Here is a 20,203-nt window from a genome sequence, read left to right as displayed (position 1 = left end):
GAGGATGGTGAATATGATGAGGATTGCGTGGAAGATAGTATCGAAGACGTTGATGATGATGATAACAATGATGTTCGTGATGAAGATGGTGTGGATGGCGGTGAAGGCTGTGAGTTTGCTGATGATGGTAAGGATGAGGAAGAAGATGTGAAGGTTGCTGATAGTGAGGGCTGTGCTGGTGGGGTTGATGATGATGTTTATTGGGACTGATGAAGATGGTGCTATGAATGCTGAAGATGATGAAGATGCTGGAGATGATAGTATTGAAGATGTTGTTGATGATGTTAATGTTGGTGATGAAGATGGTAAAGATGATGGTGCAGATAATAGTGTTGAAGAAGAAGATGATGATGAATGTATTGTGACTGATGGAAGATGGTGCTGCTGATGATGGTGAAGATGATGAAGATGGTGTTGTTGATAGTATTGACAATGCTGTTGATGATAGCAATGTTAATGTTGGTGATGAAGATGGTGGGGATGGTGATGAAGATTTTGAGTTTGCTGTTGATGGTAAGAATGTGGAAGATGATGGAGAGGTTGCTGATACTGAGGGCTGTGCTACTGGGGTTGATGATAGAGATGATGTAAATTGTGAAACTGATAAAGATGGTGTTAATAGTATTGAAGATGGTGATGATGATGGTGATGACAATAGTGGGACTGATGAAGATGGTGCTGAAGATGATGAAGATAGTGTGGATGATAATACTGAAGAAGACAATGAAGACAATAGTGGGACTGATGGGGATTGTGCTGAGGATGGTGAAGATGATGAAGATGGTTTAGATATTGAAGATGATGATGATAATTTTAATATTGATGAAGAAGAAGGTGGGAATGGTGATAAAGGCTGTGAGTTTGCTGATGATGGTAATGATGGTGATGATGTAGAGGTTGAGGATACTGAGGCCTGTGCTGGTGGTGTTGATGATTGTGGGACAGATAAAGATGGCGGTGAGGATGGTGAAGATGATGATAGTATTAAAAGTGATGATGATGATGAGGATGGTGTAGATGATCTTATTGAAGATGGTGTTGATAATGATGTTAATGATGGTGATGAAGTTGGTGTTGATGATAATAGAGATGAGGAGGACAGTGTAAATGATGGTATTGAAAATGGTGATGATGATAGAGATGATGATGATGGAGATAGTAGATATGATAATTCTGAAGATGTTGATGATAAAGATGATGTTAATGTTGCTGATGAAGATGGCGGGAATGATGAGGAAGGCTGCAAGTTTGTTGATGATGGTAAGGATGAGGAAGATGATGTAGAAGTTGCTGACAGTGAGGGCTGTGCTGCTGGGGTTGATGATAATGAGGTTGCTGGGACCGATGAAGATGGTGCTGAGGATGGTGAAGATGGTGTAGATGATGGTACTGAAAATAGTGTTGATGATAATAATGACAGTAATTTTGGTGATGAAGATGGTGAAGATGATGTTGTTGTAGAAGAAGAAGATGACGAAGATAGTGGGAATGATGAAGATGATGCTGAGGATTGTGAAGATGGTACTGATGTTAATGTTGGTGATGATGATGGTAAAAATGATGAAGGTGGTGTAGATGATAGTGTTGAAGAAGATGATGATGACGATAGTGTGACTGATGAAGATGGTGCTGCTGATGATGTTGAAGATAAGGAAGATGGTGTTGTTGATAATATTGAAGATGTTGTTGATGATAACAATGTTGATGTTGGTGTTGAAGAAGAAGATAATGATGACAATAGTGGGACTGATGAAGATGGTCCTGATGATGGTGAATATGATAAGGAGGGTGTGGAAGATAGTATTGAAGACGTTGTTGTTGATGATAATGATGTTAATGTTGGTGATGAAGATGGGGATGATGATGGAGGCTGTGAGTTTGCTGATGATGGTAAGGATAAGGAAGATGATGAAGAGGTTGCTGATAGTGAGGACTGTGCTACTGGGGTTGTTGTTGATGTTAGTGGCACTGATGAATATGGTGCTATGAATGATGAAGATGGTACAGATGATAGTGTAGATGGTCCTGCTGATGATGATAAAGTTGATGTAGATGTTTTTGATAGTATTGAAGATGTTGTTGATAACAATGTTAATGTTGGTGATGAAGATGGTGTGGATGGTGATGAAGGCTGCAAGATTGATGATGATAGTGGGACTGATGAAGATGATGTTGATGACGACAATAGTGAGACTGATAAAGAGGGTGCTGAAGATTGTGTAGATGATGGTAAAGATGATGGTAATGTTGGTGATGAAGATTGTGAAGATGATGAAGATGGCATAGAAGATAGTATAGAAGATGTCGCTGATTTTAATGGTGATGAAGGCTGCGAGTTTGCTGATGATTGTAAAAATGAGGAAGATGATGTAGAGGTTGCTGATATTAAAGGCTTTGCTGTTTGGGTTGATGATAGTGAAGACTGGAGTGATGTTGGTGGTAGTGAGGATGATGATGATGATGATGATGATGATGATGATGATGATGGGATGAGGATGACGAAGATGTTAATGAAGTGTATGATTTAGAGGAGGATGGTGGTGAGGTCAGTGGTGATGATGATGGTGAGGATATAGAAGGTTGTGACAATGGTGATGGTTTGGATGATGGAAATGTGGTTGTTGATGACAGTGTTGTGGTTGGTAATGATGGTGAATAAGGTTGTATAGTTGGTGATGTTAAAGGTGGTAAGTATGATATAGGTTGTGTTGAGTTTGATGAAGATGGTGACATTGGTGATGATGATGGTGTGGATGATAATGTTGATTTTGCTGAGCTTGGTGAAGATGAAGAGTGTCTGGTTGGTGACGTAGATGGCAAAGATTGTAAAGATGGCATCATGATTGGTGAGGCTGATGACTGTGGTGAGGTCTGTGATGATGGTGGGGTTGGTGATGAAGACCATTGGGATGTGGAAAATAGTGGCAAGGCTGTTGATGCTGTAAGTTAAGATGATGGTAAATAATTTGAGAATGGTGGTGTGAAAACAAAAGAAAATTTGTATGGGTCTAGTGCTGTCTGATTTATCATAAAAATGGTCAACTAATTCAAGCATTTTTTGGATTATAAATTCTGTAATTATTTCTTCATTGATGCACAGTCTAACACCAGTGCCATTGTACATTTTGTCACATATTATCATGTACTGCCCTCTAGTGGTCAAATAGCAGAACTGTGTTGGGGAGTTCAGCTTCTGTGAGTTTTTACAAGTGTGGGCATCTGCAGATTGGAGTAATGGGCATGGAGAAAGGTCTTTATCATTGGTTGTGAAAGCTGTCTGTCAGGGTGTGGGGTTAGGGGTGAGTTTCTGTTGTACCAATTCACCTTTCGAAACGCCCATTACTCCAACCTGCAGCTATCCCTGTCTCACTTTTAAGAGTTGTGAAACCTGTTTCTTAAATCAACAATCAGTCAATTTCAATGTTTTCCTGACTCTTAATATAGAATATCTGAATTCACATAAAAAGTATGCAGTTATAGTCTGTTTTTGGTAAATTATACTAATAATTGCAATAAATTACTAAAAAATTATATTCAAATAGTTAAAATAGTCACCTGATAATGAGGTTATTGATGATGATGATGATGATGAGAAGGATGTTGTAGTTGGTGCAGGTGGTGATGTTGAGATTGATGATGAAGATTGTGGGGTTGAAAATGATTGCACTGATAATTTTGGTGATGAAAATGGTGTAGATGATAACATTGAAGAAGATGATGCTGACGATAGTGGGACTGATGAAGATGGTGCTGAGGATGGTGAAGATGATGAGGATGGTGGAGATGACATTATTGAAGATGATGTTGATGATAATGAAGATGTTAATGTAGGTGATGAAGATGGTGGGGATGGCGATGTAGGCTGTGAGTTTGCTGATGATGGTATGGATGAGGAAGATGATGTTGAGGTTGCTGATAGTGAGGGTTGTGCTGCTAGAGTTATTGATGATGATGATAGTGGGACTGATGAAGATGGCGTTGTTGATGATTGCAATAATGAGACTGATAAAGATGTTGAGGATGCTGAAGATGATGATGTTTTAGATGATAATATTGAAGATGATGACGGTGTTAATGTTGGTGGTGAAGATGGTGGGGATGGTGATGAAGGCTGTAAGTTTGCTGATGATGGTAAAGGTAAGGAATATGATGTAGAAGTTGCTATTAATGCGGACTGTGCTGCTGTGGTTGTTGATGACAATAGTGGGACTGATGACGATGGTGCTGAGAATGGTAAATAAGAGGATGGTGAAGATGATAGTACTGAAGATGATGATGATAACGATGGTGTTAATGTTGGTGATGAATGCTGTGAATTTATTGATGATGGTAAGGATGAGGAAGATGATAAAGAAAATGACAAGGTTGTTGTTTGGAACATTGCGGTTGGTGATGAAGATGGTGGCAATGTTGGTGATCGTGAAGGTGGTGAAGATGCTGATGGAGTTTGTGGGAATGATGTTGATGGTAGTGATGAAGATGGTGTGGATGATAACATTGATTCTGCTGAGGTTGGTGAAGATAAAGAGGGTCTTATTGATCTAGATGGTGAGGATGATGAAGACATTGTGGTTGGTGATGATAATGAGGCTGCTAATGATGACATTGGTGATGTTGAAGATGATGAAAATGATTCTGGAGTTAGTAGTGATGATGAAGATGGTGGAGTTATTGCTAGTGTTGATGGCGAAGATGATGAGGGTAGTAGTGATGATGGTGAGGATTGATGAGGTGAGCTTGGTGAAGATGATAAGGATGGTGTTGTTGATAGTATTGAAGATGGTGTAGATGATAGAGTTGAAGAAGAAGAAGGTGATGATGATGATAATAGTGGGGCTGAGGATGGTGAAGATGGTGTTATTGAAGATGTTAATGATAACAGTGATGTTAATGTTGGTGTTGAAGATGGTGTAGATGATAGTGTTGAAGAAGAAGATGATGATGATGACAATAGTGGGACTGTTGAAGATGGTGCCATGAATGGTGAGGATGACTGTGGTGTCTGTGATGATGGTGAAGATGGTGTTGAAGATTGTTGGGTTGTGGGAAATAGTGGCAAGGCTGTTGATCCTGTTGGTGAAGAGAATGATTGTATAGACGTTGTATAGACGTATAGATGTAAACAAGCATTGTAAAAAACAACAACAACCAAGCAACCAAATAAATCTTTTCTAATTGTTAACCTAGAATATCTTATCTTAAATAAAAATTAAACTGTAACAGGGTTGCATACTAAATCTACTTTTTTACTGTTATGATTTTCTGGATCAGTGTGTTGTGTTGAGTGTATTTAGTCTTACGATGAATGCATGTCTCATTGTAGTCAGAACAGCAGTCATTATTTATGAGGCAGAACTCATCACAGTAACAATCCTGTCTGCAACTGTCATTCCTGCCAGGACAGCACAGCACTGTAGGTTCAGCACATAGGGCTGAAAGATAGAAGACCCAAGACAGGGTAGAGTTGAGTGCAGCTCTTACAATGATCAAAACATGACAACATCAACAACAGCTATACTTGGTGATCCAAATATAATGTATCTTTTTTCAAGTCAAGTTTTTTATATTGATAGTTATTTTCCCCAATTCTTCCCCTTGTAGTGCTCATTGCTGCTTTGGGGCTATCTGAAATTATACCAAAATAATAGACTTACAAAGAAAGAAGAATTCAAATTGGTAGCTCTATTTGAAAGTTTGTGGTGCTTAAAATTCCTATCATTTTTATAAAGAAATGAAAATGTATCAAGTTATGAGAAAGTATCAAGTTACTTTAAGCCAACCAAAATTAATGTTACATCATACTATTTCATAGTTAGGTCAAGCCTTGAATTAAAATCAAATAACATCCTGGTAGCATATCACTGCAACATTGGAACAATGCTTTTGTGTATGCATGACAAATATATATATTAGTAAAACAAACAAACAAACAAAGAAACTAATATATATACTTTTATACTTTATAATTGTTTTGTATAGTAAGTTTTCTGACATGTTTGAATATGCAAATGAAGCATTCTCTAATTAAATATTCAGTCGTTTGTATTTTCTAGAAGACAAATGAGAACATTGCATAAAGCCAGGTTCAAAGTTCTTGTTTCATTTTGTTGACATATTAAAGTTAAAGGTTTTTACAGAAAGGAGTTTTGCATATATCAATCAGAAAATACCATTGACAGCCAGAGAGATATATGAAATAGATCAGGCAAATGATATATGAAATGTTCAGAAGAATATAGGTAGGAATAAAACTGGAAAGTTTGGTGTGTGTCAGTGCTACAGAAGTGGAGATTTCTGACTTTTCGAGAAAACACCTTTTAAAGAAATATAGTTGCAAAAAATAAACTGTAATAAAAGAAACACTTAAATGCATATTTTGGATGTTTTCTTCCCATTAGTCTGAAAGAAGATAATGTTAAGAAAGCAAATTTGTCCAAAATCTCAAAATTGACCAATATATGAAAAATAATAATAATAATAATAATGGTTTAGCCTGTAGTGTTTTGTCTTACAGGTTTTACTTTAGCTGTAGATAGATAATGCAGCCCTTGTTTTTTTAATCTTATTTGAGTTTATTTTTAACTGTAGTTTTTCACAGAACATGTGTACACACATGGCAGGTTACCTGGAGAGTGTCGTCTGACTTACCTGATGCCAGGTTCATGTTTCTTTGGTACAGTAGCAGTAAGAGAAGCCAGAAGTGGACAACTAAAACCTTCATCCTGTTCAGGTATGCGTGTCCAACTCAACTCACTTTATTACCACTTTAACTGTGTTTTCAACTTGATCTGCTGAATTTTCTTCAGGCTAAATACTGATTTGCATCTGCATCTTGCTCATCAGGTTTTGCTGTATATCAGTGTCATTTGTAATTATGCTTAAAAGTCTAAAACTATGACAGGAATGCTGGAAAACGTGAATTTGTAACATATGAATAATGTGCAAAATCATCAAGATAAATAGTTAAATAACAGGAATTTCACAATGTTTTATTGAATGAAATTGAAATTTTTATTAAATGTAAGTCAAAAAAATGCTTGACTCAGATAACATGCATACACAAAAACTTTTGACAAAAATAAGTTTGCTAGTTTTCAAAAGATAATAGATAAATTGTAGAAAATGAAAAGTATATGGACATTTTGTAGATGTTCAAACATTAGTGGAACATATTCATAGTTAATGTAATGTAGGACCTAGGAGACATTGTGAACATGAGGAGAAAATTCACTGTGACATTAGAGGTTAACACCTTTAACATCTATTAAAACCTGATAAGCATTTTGTTGTACATCATATTATGAAAGGACTACGTTAGAGACTGTTATATATAACCGATACTTCCTAGGTAAACAACACAAACACACCCAGCTTACTAAATTATCTTGCTAAAACTAGTCTGAGTGATTCTTGAGTTATGATGTAGAGGAGGAGGTCCATATTGACAAACGACAGGTGTTATCAGCTGATCGTTTGCCTCGTATAAAGTGAGTTTCAGCTCAAGCCTGAGAACGTTTCCTTAACAGCAAGGACCGCCTGTTTATCAAAAATGAAAGATGAACAATCATACAGATGTCAATTATGTTTGTTAAAAAAAAAAAAAAAAACTAAAGCAAAAAACATTGAACTAAAACCTCTCTAAACCAATCAAAATGTAAAAAAACCCCAAAACATATCAATATGCTTGTTATAGGTAACTCACAATATTATCATCAAAGGCATTTTTAGTTTGCATAATTTCACCTCATATAATACAGCAAATGTCTTAGATAAATGTGTAACTGTATAACATGATCACATTTTAGTTTTCTGTCATATACAATAAGAATATTATGTTTTCTTTGTCTGTACAGAGGCATCTGGTGTCCAGATTAAGATGTTGAAAAAATATTTAATTATTACTCTGACAATGTTTATTTGCCGTTAATTAATAATCATATTAACTAAATTGCACAATATGGTAACTAAATCACAATTCATCTCATATACCACACACACACACACACACACACACACACTATAAGATTGCAACGTAACAATGTTACACATTTTCACATTTTGTTATGTTGCAGCCTTATGCTAAAATGCTTTTTTATAAATTATTTTTTTCACATCAAACTACACTCCATACCCCGTAATGACAAAGCAAAAACCAGATTTGTGTACGGCTAAAAATTTATTAAGAAATGCTCTCTACCTCTGTCTTGCTGTGCTTTTGTCATCTGTTGCTTTCCAGCTTTCTCCAAACTCTTTCTCATTTTTTGCCTCCTCCCCGTTTGGCATTATCATGTTCTGTTCGAGTGCACCGTCAGAATTTCCATACGTGTCAGAAAGAGTGATCTCTGCAGTCAGAGAGAGATTTCACTGCAATGCTTAGGTACTGAAGTTCGATAATCTGGCTAAATCTATTTACAACTCTTAAAGGATTAGTCCACTTTTAAATAAACTTTTCCTGATAATTTACTCACCCCCATGTCCCCATGTCTTTCTTTCTTCAGTCGAAAAGAAATTAAGGTTTTTGATGAAAACATTCCAGGATTATTCTCCATATAGTAGACTTCAATGGGCACCAAACAGTTGAAGGTCAAAATTAGTTTCACTGCAGCTTCAAATTGTTCTACACCATCCCAGATGAGAAATAAGGGTCTTATCTAGTGAAACCATCGCTCATTTTCTGAAAAAAAAAAAAAGACAATTATTTAAGTTTTAACCATAAATAAATAAATCTTGAACTAGCTCTCTTCTTCTTCTCTATTAGAATTCCGGCAGTGTAGACGGTGCTAAGTGTATTACTGCCCTCTACAGGTCAAAGTTTTGAACTAATTATATATGCAATATGATAGTATATAACAATTAGTTCAAACTTTGACCTGTGGAGGGCAGTAATACACAGTGTCTATACTGCCAGAATTCTAATAGAGAAGAAGAAGAAGAGAGCTAGTTTAAGATGAGTATTTATGGTTAAAACTTATACAATTTTCAATTTTTTTCAGAAAATGAGCAATGGTTTCACTAGATAAGACCTTTATTTCTCATCTGGGATGGTGTAGAACAATTTGAAGCTGCAGTGAAACTAATTTTGACCTTCAACTGTTTGGTGCCCATTGAAGTCTACTATATGGAAAAATATCCTGGAATGTTTTCATCAAAAACTTTAATTTCTTTTCGACTGAAGAAAGAAAGACATGAACATCTTGGATGACATGGGGGTGAGTAAATTATCAGGAAAAGTTTATTTAAAAGTGGACTAATCCTTTAACCCATTAGGTTGATTTTACAGAGTAGAAACATACCACTACAAGCTCCTCTGTGCAACGAGACGTCATCAATGGCGACATCTGACCGGGCTGAGCTTCCTCTACGCCCCTCAAAGATCACCTGATAGACCAATAACAGATTTATTCTTTTCTAAATGCCACTGCTAAAACATTTTTCTTTATACACTTTTTTATGGGGTGGGGGGGATAATTTAGATATACAGAAAAAGTATAAAAGGGTGAAACGTAAACCAATTGCACCAAAAGACTCTACGATCTGGGAATCATAGCTCAAGCCTGCCCCTCAAAGTAAACTGATCTTTTTTTTTTTTTACTCTTTTTACTTTAATGTGTAGAACAATTGAAGTAGATTAAGTAGTTTAACTGACCTGGAACTTGTCATCCGGCCTCAGGTCCACCTGTGCAAGATGCCACATGTTTCCTTGGTCTTCTCTCTTCCTCCACACCTCTTTGGCCACATTGCCATATTGCAGCAGGTAGACGCTCAATCCCATGGTCCAGCTGGAACCATACATGTGGTACCAGAACTGAAGACACTGAGGTTGAGGGTCAGCACATTGTGCACTGAGGAGGCGGGCCGTGTCGCCATGGACAGCACTGTCACCCTCGATGTACATATAAAAACCATCTGGAAAAAAAGTCATGCATCACAACTTTTAATTTGTTGATGTGAAATAATTGCTATAATTTTTATGTTCAATGGTAGAATGACCTCAAGACCTAGAAAACACAACCTACTTCCTGTTGTGTGGTCAGACGAGGGACCAGTCATTGATGTGGGGGTGGAGCCTCTGTGTCTTGTCCAATCAAAAACATCTGTTGCCAACTGAGTCCAAGTGCAAATGTCCCTTTCAAAATCACAGTTGATGCCACAAGCTGGAGGAAAGAAGAACATTTCAGTAATTTAAGATGAAGTTACATTGGCCTGTATTTGTCAGAGCTGTTTTGTGTCTTTCTGAAAACAATGGCAGATGCAGAGTATTAATCATGGGATTGTTATTTTCCGGAATCATCAATCACAATAGATTAGAATGTGATCACACTGCAGTGGTGGATAGTGAACTTACACACTAAGGTGTTTGGTATTTCTGCAGTTTGGATGGGTGCAGGTTGTGGCGTTGTTGCAGCAGGTGGCAATGGGACTGAAGGTGGAGCCACCTGGTTTGGTAATGCTGAAAGATGCGTACAACACTTTAATTAATTAGGAACATTTTTGCAAACTGTAGTTGACAAAGGGTCACCACAAAGTAGAAACATACCACTACAGGCTCCGCTGTGCAGTGAGACGTCATCAATGGCAACATCTGACCGGGCTGAGCTTCCTCTACGCCCCTCAAAGATCACCTGATTGAACAAAAAGACAGATCAATACAGATTAGTTATTGTAGCTTTGTATGTTTGCTTTAACATGTAGAGCAGTTGAAGAAGATTAGGTCGTTCTCAAATAATTACTGACCTGGAAATTAACATCTGGTCTCAGGTCCACCTGTGCAAGATGCCACATGTTTCCTTGGTCTTCTCTCTTCCTCCACACCTCTTTGGCCACATTGCCATATTGCAGTAGATAGACGCTCAATCCCATGGTCCAGCTGGAACCATACATGTGGTACCAGAACTGAAGACACTGAGGTTGAGGGTCAGCACATTGTGCACTGAGAAGACGGGCTGTGTCACCATGGACAGCACTGTCACCCTCGATGTACATATAAAAACCACCTGGAAATGTTGATAGGAGACTCTTGAGCAGAGAAATTGTCATAAAATTTGTGTAACACAAATATTTATTTATTGATGTGAAAAGATTGTTATAAGTTTAATGGTAGAATGACCTCAAGACATAGAAAACAAGACCTACTTCCTGTTGTGTGGTCAGAGGAGGGACCAGTCATTGATGTGGGGGTGGAGCCTCTGTGTCTTGTCCAATCAAAAACATCAGTCGCCAACTGAGTCCAAGTACAAATGTCCCTTTCAAAATCACAGTTGATGCCACAAGCTGGAGGAAAGAAGAACATTTAATTTAGTATTTCATTAGTCTTTTCCTGAAACAATCGAAAAAGCAGAGAATTAATCATGGGAGTGTTATTTTCTGGCATCATCAGTCATAACAGAATGTGATCACACTGCAGTGGTGGATAGTGAACTTACTCGCTGAGTTGTTTGGTATTTCTCTGCGTTGGACAGGTGCAGATTGTGGCAATGGGACTGAAGGTAGAGCCACTTGGTTTGGTAAATCTGAAAGATATTTACAATTCTTAAAACATTAAGGTAAACAACCCTTTTGTAAAATGTACAAGTTGTTCTACTGAATAAGCTGACTTATTTTTAAAGCTGCATGTTTTTTACTAAGGGCCACCACAAAGTAGAGTCATACCGCTACAGGCTCCTCTGTGCAGTGAGACGTCGTCAATGGCAACATCTGACCGGGCTGAGCTTCCTCTACGTCCCTCAAAGATCACCTGATTGAACAATAACACAGATTACTATAGATTTAGTTATTGTAGTTTTGTATGTTTACTTTAACATGTAGTGCATTTGAAGAAGATTAGGTAGTTCTCAAATATTAACTGACCTGGAACATAACATCTGGCCTCAGGTCCACCTGTGCAAGATGCCACATGTTTCCTTGGTCTTCTCTCTTCCTCCACACCTCTTTGGCCACATTGCCATATTGCAGCAGGTAGACGCTCAATCCCATGGTCCAGCTGGAGCCATACATGTGGTACCAGAACTGAAGACACTGAGGTTGAGGGTCAGCACATTGTGCACTGAGGAGACGGGCCGTGTCGCCATGGACAGCACTGTCACCCTCGATGTACATATAAAAACCATCTGGAAAAGTGGTCGTGCATTACAGCTATTGATTTGTTGATAATGATTGCTATAATTTAAGGTAGAATGAATTCAAAACGTAGAAAACAAGACCTACTTCCTGTTGTGTGGTCAGAAGAGGGACCAGTCATTGATGTGGAGGTGGAGCCTCTGTGTCTTGTCCAATCAAAAACATCAGTCTGCAACTGAGTCCAAGTACAAATGTCCCTTTCAAAATCACAGTTGATGCCACAAGCTGGAGGAAAGAAGCAAATTTAATTTACTGTTTCATTAGATTTTTCCTGTAAACAATGGAAGATGCAGAGAATTAATCATGGGAGTGTTATTTTATGAATGAATGAGGCATTTATATAGCGCTTTACTATGTACTACTGTACACCCAAAGCGCTTTACAATCATATCAGGGATCTCTCCTCAACCACCACCAGTGTGCATCATCCACTTGAATGATGCAATGGCTGCCACAGTTCAACGACATCAGTGTGCTCACCACACACCAGGTCTAGGTGGAGAGGAGAGAGAGTGATAGCACCAATTCAATCAATGGGGATTATAAGGAGGCCATGATTGGAGGCCAATGGAGGGAATTTGGCCATGACATCGAGCTTACACCCCTACTTTTTATGAGAAGTACCATGGAATTTTTAATGACCAGAGAGAGTCAGGATCTTGGTTTAAGGTCTCAACTGAAGGATGGTGCTTGTTACAGTATAGTGTCCCTGTCACTATACTGGGGCGTTAGGACCCACATAGACCACAGGGTGAGCACCCCCTGCTGGCCTCACTAACACCACTTCTAGCAGCAACCTAGTTTTCCCAGGAGGTCTTCCATCCAGGTACTGACCAGGCTCAACCCTGCTTAGCTTCAGTGGGCAATCAGTCTTGGGTTACAGGTAATATGGCTGTGGCATTTTAAGGCATCATCAGTCACAACATGATAGGATCACACTGCAGTGGTGGATAGTGAACTTACACGCTGAGGTGTTTGGTATTTCTGCAGTTTGGATTGGTGCAGGTTGTGGCGTTGTTGCAGCTGGTGGCAATGAGACTGTAGGTGGAGCCACTTGATTTGGTAAATCTGAAAAAGGTGTACAACTCTTAAATGAAGTTAAGAGCCTTTATGCAAAACGTAGTAGTCGTTCTACTGAATAAGCTGACTTGTTATTTTTGAAGCTGAATGTTTTTAGTAAGGGCTGCCACAGAGTAGAAACATACCGCTACAGGCTCCTCTGTGCAGTGAGACGTCATCAATGGCAACATCTGACCGAGCTGAGCTTCCTCTACGCCCCTCAAAGATCACCTGATAGACCAACAACATAGATTTCTTTAGATTATTTTTTATAGTTTTGTATGTTCACTTTAACGTGGACTACTCAAAGAAGAATAAGTAGTTCGTTATTAGTGGATAATTTTACTTTTACTGACCTTGAACATAACATCTGGTCTCAGGTCCACCTGTGCAAGATGCCACATGTTTCCTTGGTCTTCTCTCTTCCTCCACACCTCTTTGGCCACATTGCCATATTGCAGTAGGTAGACGCTCAATCCCATGGTCCAGCTGGAGCCATACATGTGGTACCAGAACTGAAGACACTGAGGTTGAGGGTCAGCACATTGTGCACTGAGAAGACGGGCTGTGTCGCCATGGACAGCACTGTCACCCTCGATGTACATATAAAAACCACCTGGAAATGTTGATAGGAGACTCTTGAGCAGAGAACTTGTAATAAAATTTGTGTAACACAAATATTTATTTATTGATGTGAAATGATTGCTATAATTTTAATAGTAGAATGACCTCAAGACCTATAAAACAAGACCTACTTCCTGTTGTGTGGTCAGATGAGGGACCAGTCATTGATGTGGAGGTGGAGCCTCTGTGTCTTGTCCAATCAAAAACATCAGTCGCCAACTGAGTCCAAGTACAAATGTCCCTTTCAAAATCACAGTTGATGCCACAAGCTGGAGGAAAGAAGAACATTTAATTTAGTATTTCATTAGTCTCTTCCTGAAAACAATGGAAAAAGCAGAGAATTAATCATGGGAGTGTTATTTTCTGGCATCATCAATCATAACAGAATGTGATCACACTGCAGTGGTGGATAGTGAACTTACTCGCTGAGTTGTTTGGTATTTCTCTGCGTTGGACAGGTGCAGATTGTGGCAATGGGACTGAAGGTAGAGCCACTTGGTTTGGTAAATCTGAAAGATATTTACAATTCTTAAAACATTAAAGTAAATAACCCTTTTAAAAAATGTAAAAGTTGTTCTACTGTATAAGCTGACTTATTTTTAAAGCTGCATGTTTTAGAAAGGGCTGCCACAAAGTAGAGTCATACCGCTACAGGCTCCTCTGTGCAGTGAGACGTCATCAATGGCAACATCTGACCGGGCTGAGCTTCCTCTACGCCCCTCAAAGATCACCTGATTGAACAATAACACAGATTACTATAAATTAGTTATTGTAGTTCTGTATGTTTACTTTAACATGTAGAGCATTTGAAGAAGATTAGGTAGTTCTCAAATATTTAGTAACCTGGAACGTAACATCCGGCCTCAGGTCCACCTGTGCAAGTTGCCACATGTTTCCTTGGTCTTCTCTCTTCCTCCACACCTCTTTGGCCACATTGCCATATTGCAGCAGGTAGACGCTCAATCCCATGGTCCAGCTGGAGCCATACATGTGGTACCAGAACTGAAGACACTGAGGTTGAGGGTCAGCACATTGTGCACTGAGGAGACGGGCCGTGTCGCCATGGACAGCACTGTCACCCTCGATGTACATATAAAAACCATCTGGAAATGTGGATCAGGAGACTCTTGAGCAGAGAAAATGTCATGGAATTTGTGCAACACAAATATTTATTTATTTATTGATGTGAAATGATTGTTATAAGTTTAATGGTAGAATGACCTCAAGACATAGAAAACAAGACCTACTTCCTGTTGTGTGGTCAGAGGAGGGACCAGTCATTGATGTCGAGGTGGACCCTCTGTGTCTTGTCCAATCAAAAACATCTGTTGCCAACTGAGTCCAAGTACAAATGTCCCTTTCAAAATCACAGTTGATGCCACAAGCTGGAGGAAAGAATCAAATTTAATTTACTATTTCATTAGTCTTTTACTGAATACGGTTGAAGATGCAGAGAATTAATCATGGGAGTGTTATTTTCTGGCATCATCAGTCACAACATGATGGGATCACACTGCAGTGGTGCATAGTGAACTTACACACTGAGGTCTTTGGTATTTCTACAGTTTGGATGGGTGCAGGTTGTGGCGTTGTTGCAGCAGGTGGCAATGAGACTGAGGGTGGAGCCACCTTGTTTGGTAATGCTGAAAGATGTGTACAACGCTTTTAATTAATTAGAAACATTTTTGCAAAATGTACTTGACAAAGGGTCACCACAAAGTAGAAACATACTGCTACAGGCTCCTTTGTGCAGTGAGACATCGTCAATGGCAACATCTGACTGGGCTGAGCTTCCTCTACGTCCCTCAAAGATCACCTGATTGACCAATAACATAGATTACTATAGATTAGTTCTAATAGTTTAGTGTATTTTGAAGAAGATTAGGTAGTTCTCAAACTTTTATTTACCTTGAACATAACATCTGATCTCAGGTCCACCTGTGCAAGATGCCACATGTCTCCATGGTCATCTGTCATCTTCCACACCTCCTTGGCCACATTGCCCTCCAGGATATAGACGCTTAGTCCCATGGCCCAGCTGGAACCATGCATGTGGTACCAGAACTGAAGACAATGAGGTTGAGGGTCAGCACATTGTGCACTGAGTAGACGGGCTGTGTCGCCATAAGTTGCGCTGTCACCCTCCATGTACATATAAAAACCACCTGGACCGGGAAAAGGAGACATTTGAGTAGGGAAGTGGTTGAATATGGTCAGCTTTATAAGATATGAAATTATGAATGTTGACTTACTTCCTGTTGTGTGGTCAGAGGAGGGACCAGTCATTGATGTGGGGGTGGAGCCTGTGTGTCTTGTCCAATCAAAAACGTCAGTCACCATCTCAGTCCAACTGCAGATGTCCTTTTCAAAATCACAGTTCATTTTACAATCTGTCAAAACAAAGTAACCATATAATTATCATGCCAAGCAGTAAACCACAATCTGATCCTCCAATATTTTGGAGCATATGAACGCCTTTTTAAACATTAAAACTTAGATTATAGATCTATAAAGTGATGTCTGATATCTCACAAATCCCTCTTACTTTTCAACCTCTTCCTTTTGGGGTGTGTAATGCCCACTTTTCTCAATCCATTAATTTCACATTTATATTCACAAGACACTTTTATGTTTTTATTGCATTTAAGATATACTGCACATTTTATCAGTTCATGCATTCCCTGAAAATAGCACTCATGTTCTCCACAGTTTGAACTATAAAAATGTGTACTGGAACATTTACTTATGAATAATGCTTAATCCTGCCCAACAATGTTTCTCATTGAATACCAATTTTCTTGAAATAACAAAACAACAAGTGACGAAAGTAAACTGGGTTGTGAACAGTGTTTTGCATCACTTTTACATAAACATTATTACAGGATGTCTTACTTGGATGGGGTTTGATTAAGTTTGGAGTAGTCAGATGGGGTGCAAGAGTGGTTGAGTCCGAATTTTCTGCTGATGAATCTGCCAATGTTTTGAGATCAAATCAAATTAATTGAAGCTTTCTTTATTCATGTAATATAAAAAATACAAAAGGATTATACTGTATATAAAAATATACTTTAAATAAATAAATAAATTAATACCCAGTTAACAACAGCATTTCTGAATTAGAGTCATATTTTTAAGACTATTCTGATGAAGAAAGCTAAAAAAAAAAAAAAAAAAAGTGGTCACGGACCATGCCACAAAAAATAATCAGATTGTAATAGATTTATATCTACAACACTTACAATCACATGCACCATACATTATGGCCACATCATCTATGGCTATATCTGAGCGTGGATCTGAGCCCCTGATGCCTTCTATGATGATCTGAAACAGTCCATATTAGAGTATTAACATACAATCTCTCATCCATCATATTAAACATGTTTGCCTATGCACTTAATTTTGTCCTCTGTATTCATTTACAAGTAGAATGTGTGTAACTGTATGTCATTTACACATACAGAAACTTACCTGGAATGGCTTTTGTGGTTTGATTTCAACCAGGCCTTGGTACCAGCTGTTGCCCTGGTTGTTGGCTCTGGACCATATTTTGGTGGCTTGGTTGTTCTCATATATATGGACGTTGAGCAACATAGCATTTGCCAGGCCGTACATGTGAAACCAGAAACTCAAACACTGCTTGCCAGAAGTGTTGCAGACAGGACTCATTAGTCGGGCTGAGTCGCCATGGACCACACTATCCCCCTCAATGTACATGTAAGAGCCACCTATATAAAACAGTCAGAGTAGTGAATAAGACAATAAACCCAGTTTTGTTTTACTCAGGTATGGACTGGGACACGGACCCAATGTCTACATGAAACCTGTGCCACAAAATACAATCAGGATCCCATAGTTTACTTCATATTTTATGAACCAATTTTCCCAGTAAACTTACTTCCTGTGGTGTGGTCACTGGCTGGTCCTGTGAAGTTTGATGGTGTTGACCCTGACCATCTGGTCCAATCAAAACTGTCTTGGATAAGTTGTTCCCACCCACATTCATCCTGATCAAAGTTACAGCTCCATGGGCAACCTGTGTGATGACAAAGAAATTAAAAAAATTATATACATACAACGATCAGCATAACATTATGACCACCTGTCATAATCACTATGTAGCTACCAGAGGGCACTCCACCCCGGACCTTTGTCTCACCACTTCGGACTTCATTTCCCATAACCCACTTCCCGGACTCATTATCCTGTCATTGCACTCAGCTGTTTTGTGTTTGATCAGTATTGTCTGTGTATTTATACCTGGTTTGTTTCTGCTTTTGTTATCGAGGTTTCATTTATGGTCACTGGCTTCTGTTTGTGTTTTCTTTGTTTTTGTGGACTGATCTGTGGATTTTGACCCTTGCCTGTCTGATTCCGATTATGGATTACCCAATTAAAGCTGCATTTGGATCTAACCCCTTATGTCTCTGTGCCATCCATGACACCACCTTCCTAATACTGTATTGGTCCCCCTTTTGCGGCCAAAACAGCACTGGCCCATCAAGGCATGGACTCCACTAGACCCCTGAAGGTGTGCTGTGGTATCTGACACCAAGATGTTAGCAGCAGATCCTTTAAGTCCTGTAAGTTGCGAGGTGGAGCCTCCATGGATTGGACTTGTTTGTTCAGCATATCCCACAGATGACCGATTGAATTGAGATCTGGGGAATTTGGAGGCCAAGTCAACACCTCAAACTCGTTGTTGTGCTCCTCAAACCATTCCTGAACCATTTTTGCTTTGTGGCAGTGCGCATTATCCTGCTGAAAGAGGCAGAGCCACCAGGGAATACCGTTTCCATGAAAGGGTGTACATGGTCTGCAACAATACTTAGGTAGGTGGTATGTGTCAAAGTAATACCCACATGGATGGCAGGACCCAAGGTTTCCCAGCAGAACATTGCTCAAAGCATCACACTGTCTCCGCCGGCCTGCCTTCTTCCCATAGTGCATCCTGACCACACATGCACCCGGCCATCCACGTGATGTAAAAGAAAATGCGATTCATCAGATCAGGCCAACTTTCTTTCATTGCTCCGTGATCCAGTTCTGATGTTCATGTGCCCCATACACAACAAACTGTGTATTCTGACACCTTTCTCTCAGAACCAGAATTAACTTATTGATCAGTTTGAGCTACAGTGGCTCGTCTGTTGGATCAGACCAAACGGGTCAGCCTTCGCTCCCCATCAATGAGCCTTGGCCGCCCATGACCCTGTCGTCGGTTCACCACTCTTCTTTCCTTGGTTCACTTTTGATAGATACTGCCATCACAATTTGGCCCTTGTCAAACTCACTCAAATCTTTACACTTGCCCATTTTTTCTGCTTCTAACACATCAACTTTGAGGACAAAATTTTTCACTTGCTGGCCTATTATATCCCACCCACTAACAGGTGCCATGATGAAGAGATAATCAGCGTTATTGTCTGTGGTCATAATGTTATGCATGATTGGTGTAAAGAAAGACAGAAAGAAGAGAGACTGCTTACTTGCAGCTGGTGGTGTTGGTGTAGGGTCATCTGTTGGTGGTGCTGAAGGATTGGCAACTGTGTGGAAGCAGAAAAGTTCAGAGATTTAAAGTTTCATTTGAGTTGTAGCCTGACAGTTCTTTCATCTACTATACAGAAAGAAAGAAATGTTAAGTCAAGGCAGGTTTATTTACATAGTACAATTCATACAATGATAATTTAAAGTATTTTACATAAGCAATAAAGAACAGTATATAAAAAGCATGTACATGTTATGTTGAAATTTATTTTTATAATATATTAAAGGGAATAAAAGGAAAGAAAAAGTAAAAAATCAAAAGATATAGACAGAAAAAATGTGGCACAATGAACAGCTAAAAATATATATTTTGTATTTGTATTTCAGATTTGAATAGGATAAACATTTGAATAAGACAATATGATTTTAGAATATCATTTTATGATAATAAAAAACTATGCACTTACAACAGAAGGTGTGATTTCTCCAGTCTGGCAGAAATACCTCTGTTATCTCACAAGCAGACACATAGTCCTCCAAAGAGGTACAGAGCTGCTCTTTGTCCCCCTGGGAAATACAGTAATCAGAAACGCAGCTGCTGACATAGATCTGTGGTGGAACGAACCAGTGGCACTCTTTGAAAGCATCTCCAAACAGTTCACTGCACTTTGTATATGCATCATCGTCCAGATCTGGATCACATGCAGGGGGTTTTGGAGAGCCATCACTACAACTGGAAAAAAGGTAGAAAAAAAAAACAAAACGGACATTATGATTCTAATATTACAATGTTGCTTTTTATAATAGTAAATGGATACATAATTAATTATTAATTTTAATTATGTGCCAAACATTTTTATGCCCCTATGTAATGTGCATTCGATGTATCAATTTCTGTTACATCCTCAGTTGATCC

The 20,203-nt window shown here is 38.9% G+C and overlaps 3 protein-coding genes across 8 annotated transcripts in view; all 3 read right to left on the bottom strand.

Annotated features, from left to right (window-relative positions):
* Positions 1-1,699: 1,699 nt before the first annotated feature.
* On the bottom strand, positions 1,700-2,512 carry LOC125250927 (uncharacterized protein DDB_G0271670-like; the record flags this gene model as incomplete). Its single annotated transcript, XM_048163763.1, has 1 exon — positions 1,700-2,512. A coding segment is annotated over one exon (813 nt), but the record flags the coding sequence as incomplete, so codon positions are not given.
* Positions 2,513-2,524: 12 nt separating this feature from the next.
* LOC125250922 (flocculation protein FLO11-like) lies at positions 2,525-6,664 on the bottom strand. The gene is made up of 4 exons (XM_048163759.1): positions 6,649-6,664; positions 3,556-5,070; positions 3,147-3,219; positions 2,525-2,939 (listed from the first exon to the last, which is right to left on the bottom strand). Exons 1-4 carry the CDS (start codon positions 6,662-6,664, stop codon positions 2,525-2,527), a joined length of 2,019 nt encoding a protein of 672 aa, XP_048019716.1.
* A 321-nt stretch (positions 6,665-6,985) lies between these two features.
* Positions 6,986-20,203, bottom strand: part of wu:fb63a08 (MAM and LDL-receptor class A domain-containing protein 1) — a 28,160-nt gene continuing 14,942 nt past the window's right edge. Inside the window, exons 11-41 of one of the 6 annotated variants that reach the window (XM_048164027.1) lie at positions 19,755-20,020; positions 19,290-19,346; positions 17,699-17,836; positions 17,272-17,528; positions 17,040-17,124; positions 16,693-16,770; positions 16,053-16,190; positions 15,709-15,965; positions 15,532-15,616; positions 15,339-15,443; positions 15,048-15,185; positions 14,644-14,903; positions 14,447-14,531; positions 14,223-14,309; positions 13,932-14,069; positions 13,533-13,792; positions 13,323-13,407; positions 13,081-13,185; positions 12,205-12,342; positions 11,848-12,107; positions 11,650-11,734; positions 11,424-11,510; positions 11,134-11,271; positions 10,735-10,994; positions 10,538-10,622; positions 10,346-10,450; positions 10,017-10,154; positions 9,647-9,906; positions 9,294-9,378; positions 8,198-8,342; positions 6,986-7,536 (exon numbers count right to left, since the gene is read on the bottom strand). In XM_048164027.1, coding sequence (XP_048019984.1) covers positions 7,500-7,536; positions 8,198-8,342; positions 9,294-9,378; positions 9,647-9,906; positions 10,017-10,154; positions 10,346-10,450; positions 10,538-10,622; positions 10,735-10,994; positions 11,134-11,271; positions 11,424-11,510; positions 11,650-11,734; positions 11,848-12,107; positions 12,205-12,342; positions 13,081-13,185; positions 13,323-13,407; positions 13,533-13,792; positions 13,932-14,069; positions 14,223-14,309; positions 14,447-14,531; positions 14,644-14,903; positions 15,048-15,185; positions 15,339-15,443; positions 15,532-15,616; positions 15,709-15,965; positions 16,053-16,190; positions 16,693-16,770; positions 17,040-17,124; positions 17,272-17,528; positions 17,699-17,836; positions 19,290-19,346; positions 19,755-20,020 — 4,447 coding nt within the window. In that variant the 3' untranslated portion in view covers positions 6,986-7,499. The remainder of the gene's footprint in view (positions 7,537-8,197; positions 8,343-9,293; positions 9,379-9,646; positions 9,907-10,016; positions 10,155-10,345; positions 10,451-10,537; positions 10,623-10,734; positions 10,995-11,133; positions 11,272-11,423; positions 11,511-11,649; positions 11,735-11,847; positions 12,108-12,204; positions 12,343-13,080; positions 13,186-13,322; positions 13,408-13,532; positions 13,793-13,931; positions 14,070-14,222; positions 14,310-14,446; positions 14,532-14,643; positions 14,904-15,047; positions 15,186-15,338; positions 15,444-15,531; positions 15,617-15,708; positions 15,966-16,052; positions 16,191-16,692; positions 16,771-17,039; positions 17,125-17,271; positions 17,529-17,698; positions 17,837-19,289; positions 19,347-19,754; positions 20,021-20,203) is intronic. The other 5 variants (XM_048164032.1, XM_048164028.1, XM_048164033.1 and 2 more) reach the window with 5 other exon arrangements.

The sequence above is a fragment of the Megalobrama amblycephala genome, linkage group LG17 (assembly GCF_018812025.1).
Source record: "Megalobrama amblycephala isolate DHTTF-2021 linkage group LG17, ASM1881202v1, whole genome shotgun sequence".
Classification (NCBI taxonomy): Eukaryota; Metazoa; Chordata; class Actinopteri; order Cypriniformes; family Xenocyprididae; genus Megalobrama; species Megalobrama amblycephala.
The sequence above is the reverse complement of the archived record's forward strand: the minus strand, read 5'-3'. Positions and strand labels throughout refer to the sequence as shown.

Excerpts from the sequence above, each read along its gene's own strand:
- LOC125250922 (XM_048163759.1), bottom strand. Across the intron at positions 3,220-3,555 it reads ATCAATAACCTCATTATCAG|ATGCCCACACTTGTAAAAAC; the intron begins GTGACTATTTTA and ends TCCAATCTGCAG. Across the intron at positions 2,940-3,146 it reads TATTTGACCACTAGAGGGCA|CATCAACAGCCTTGCCACTA; the intron begins GTACATGATAAT and ends CTTAACTTACAG.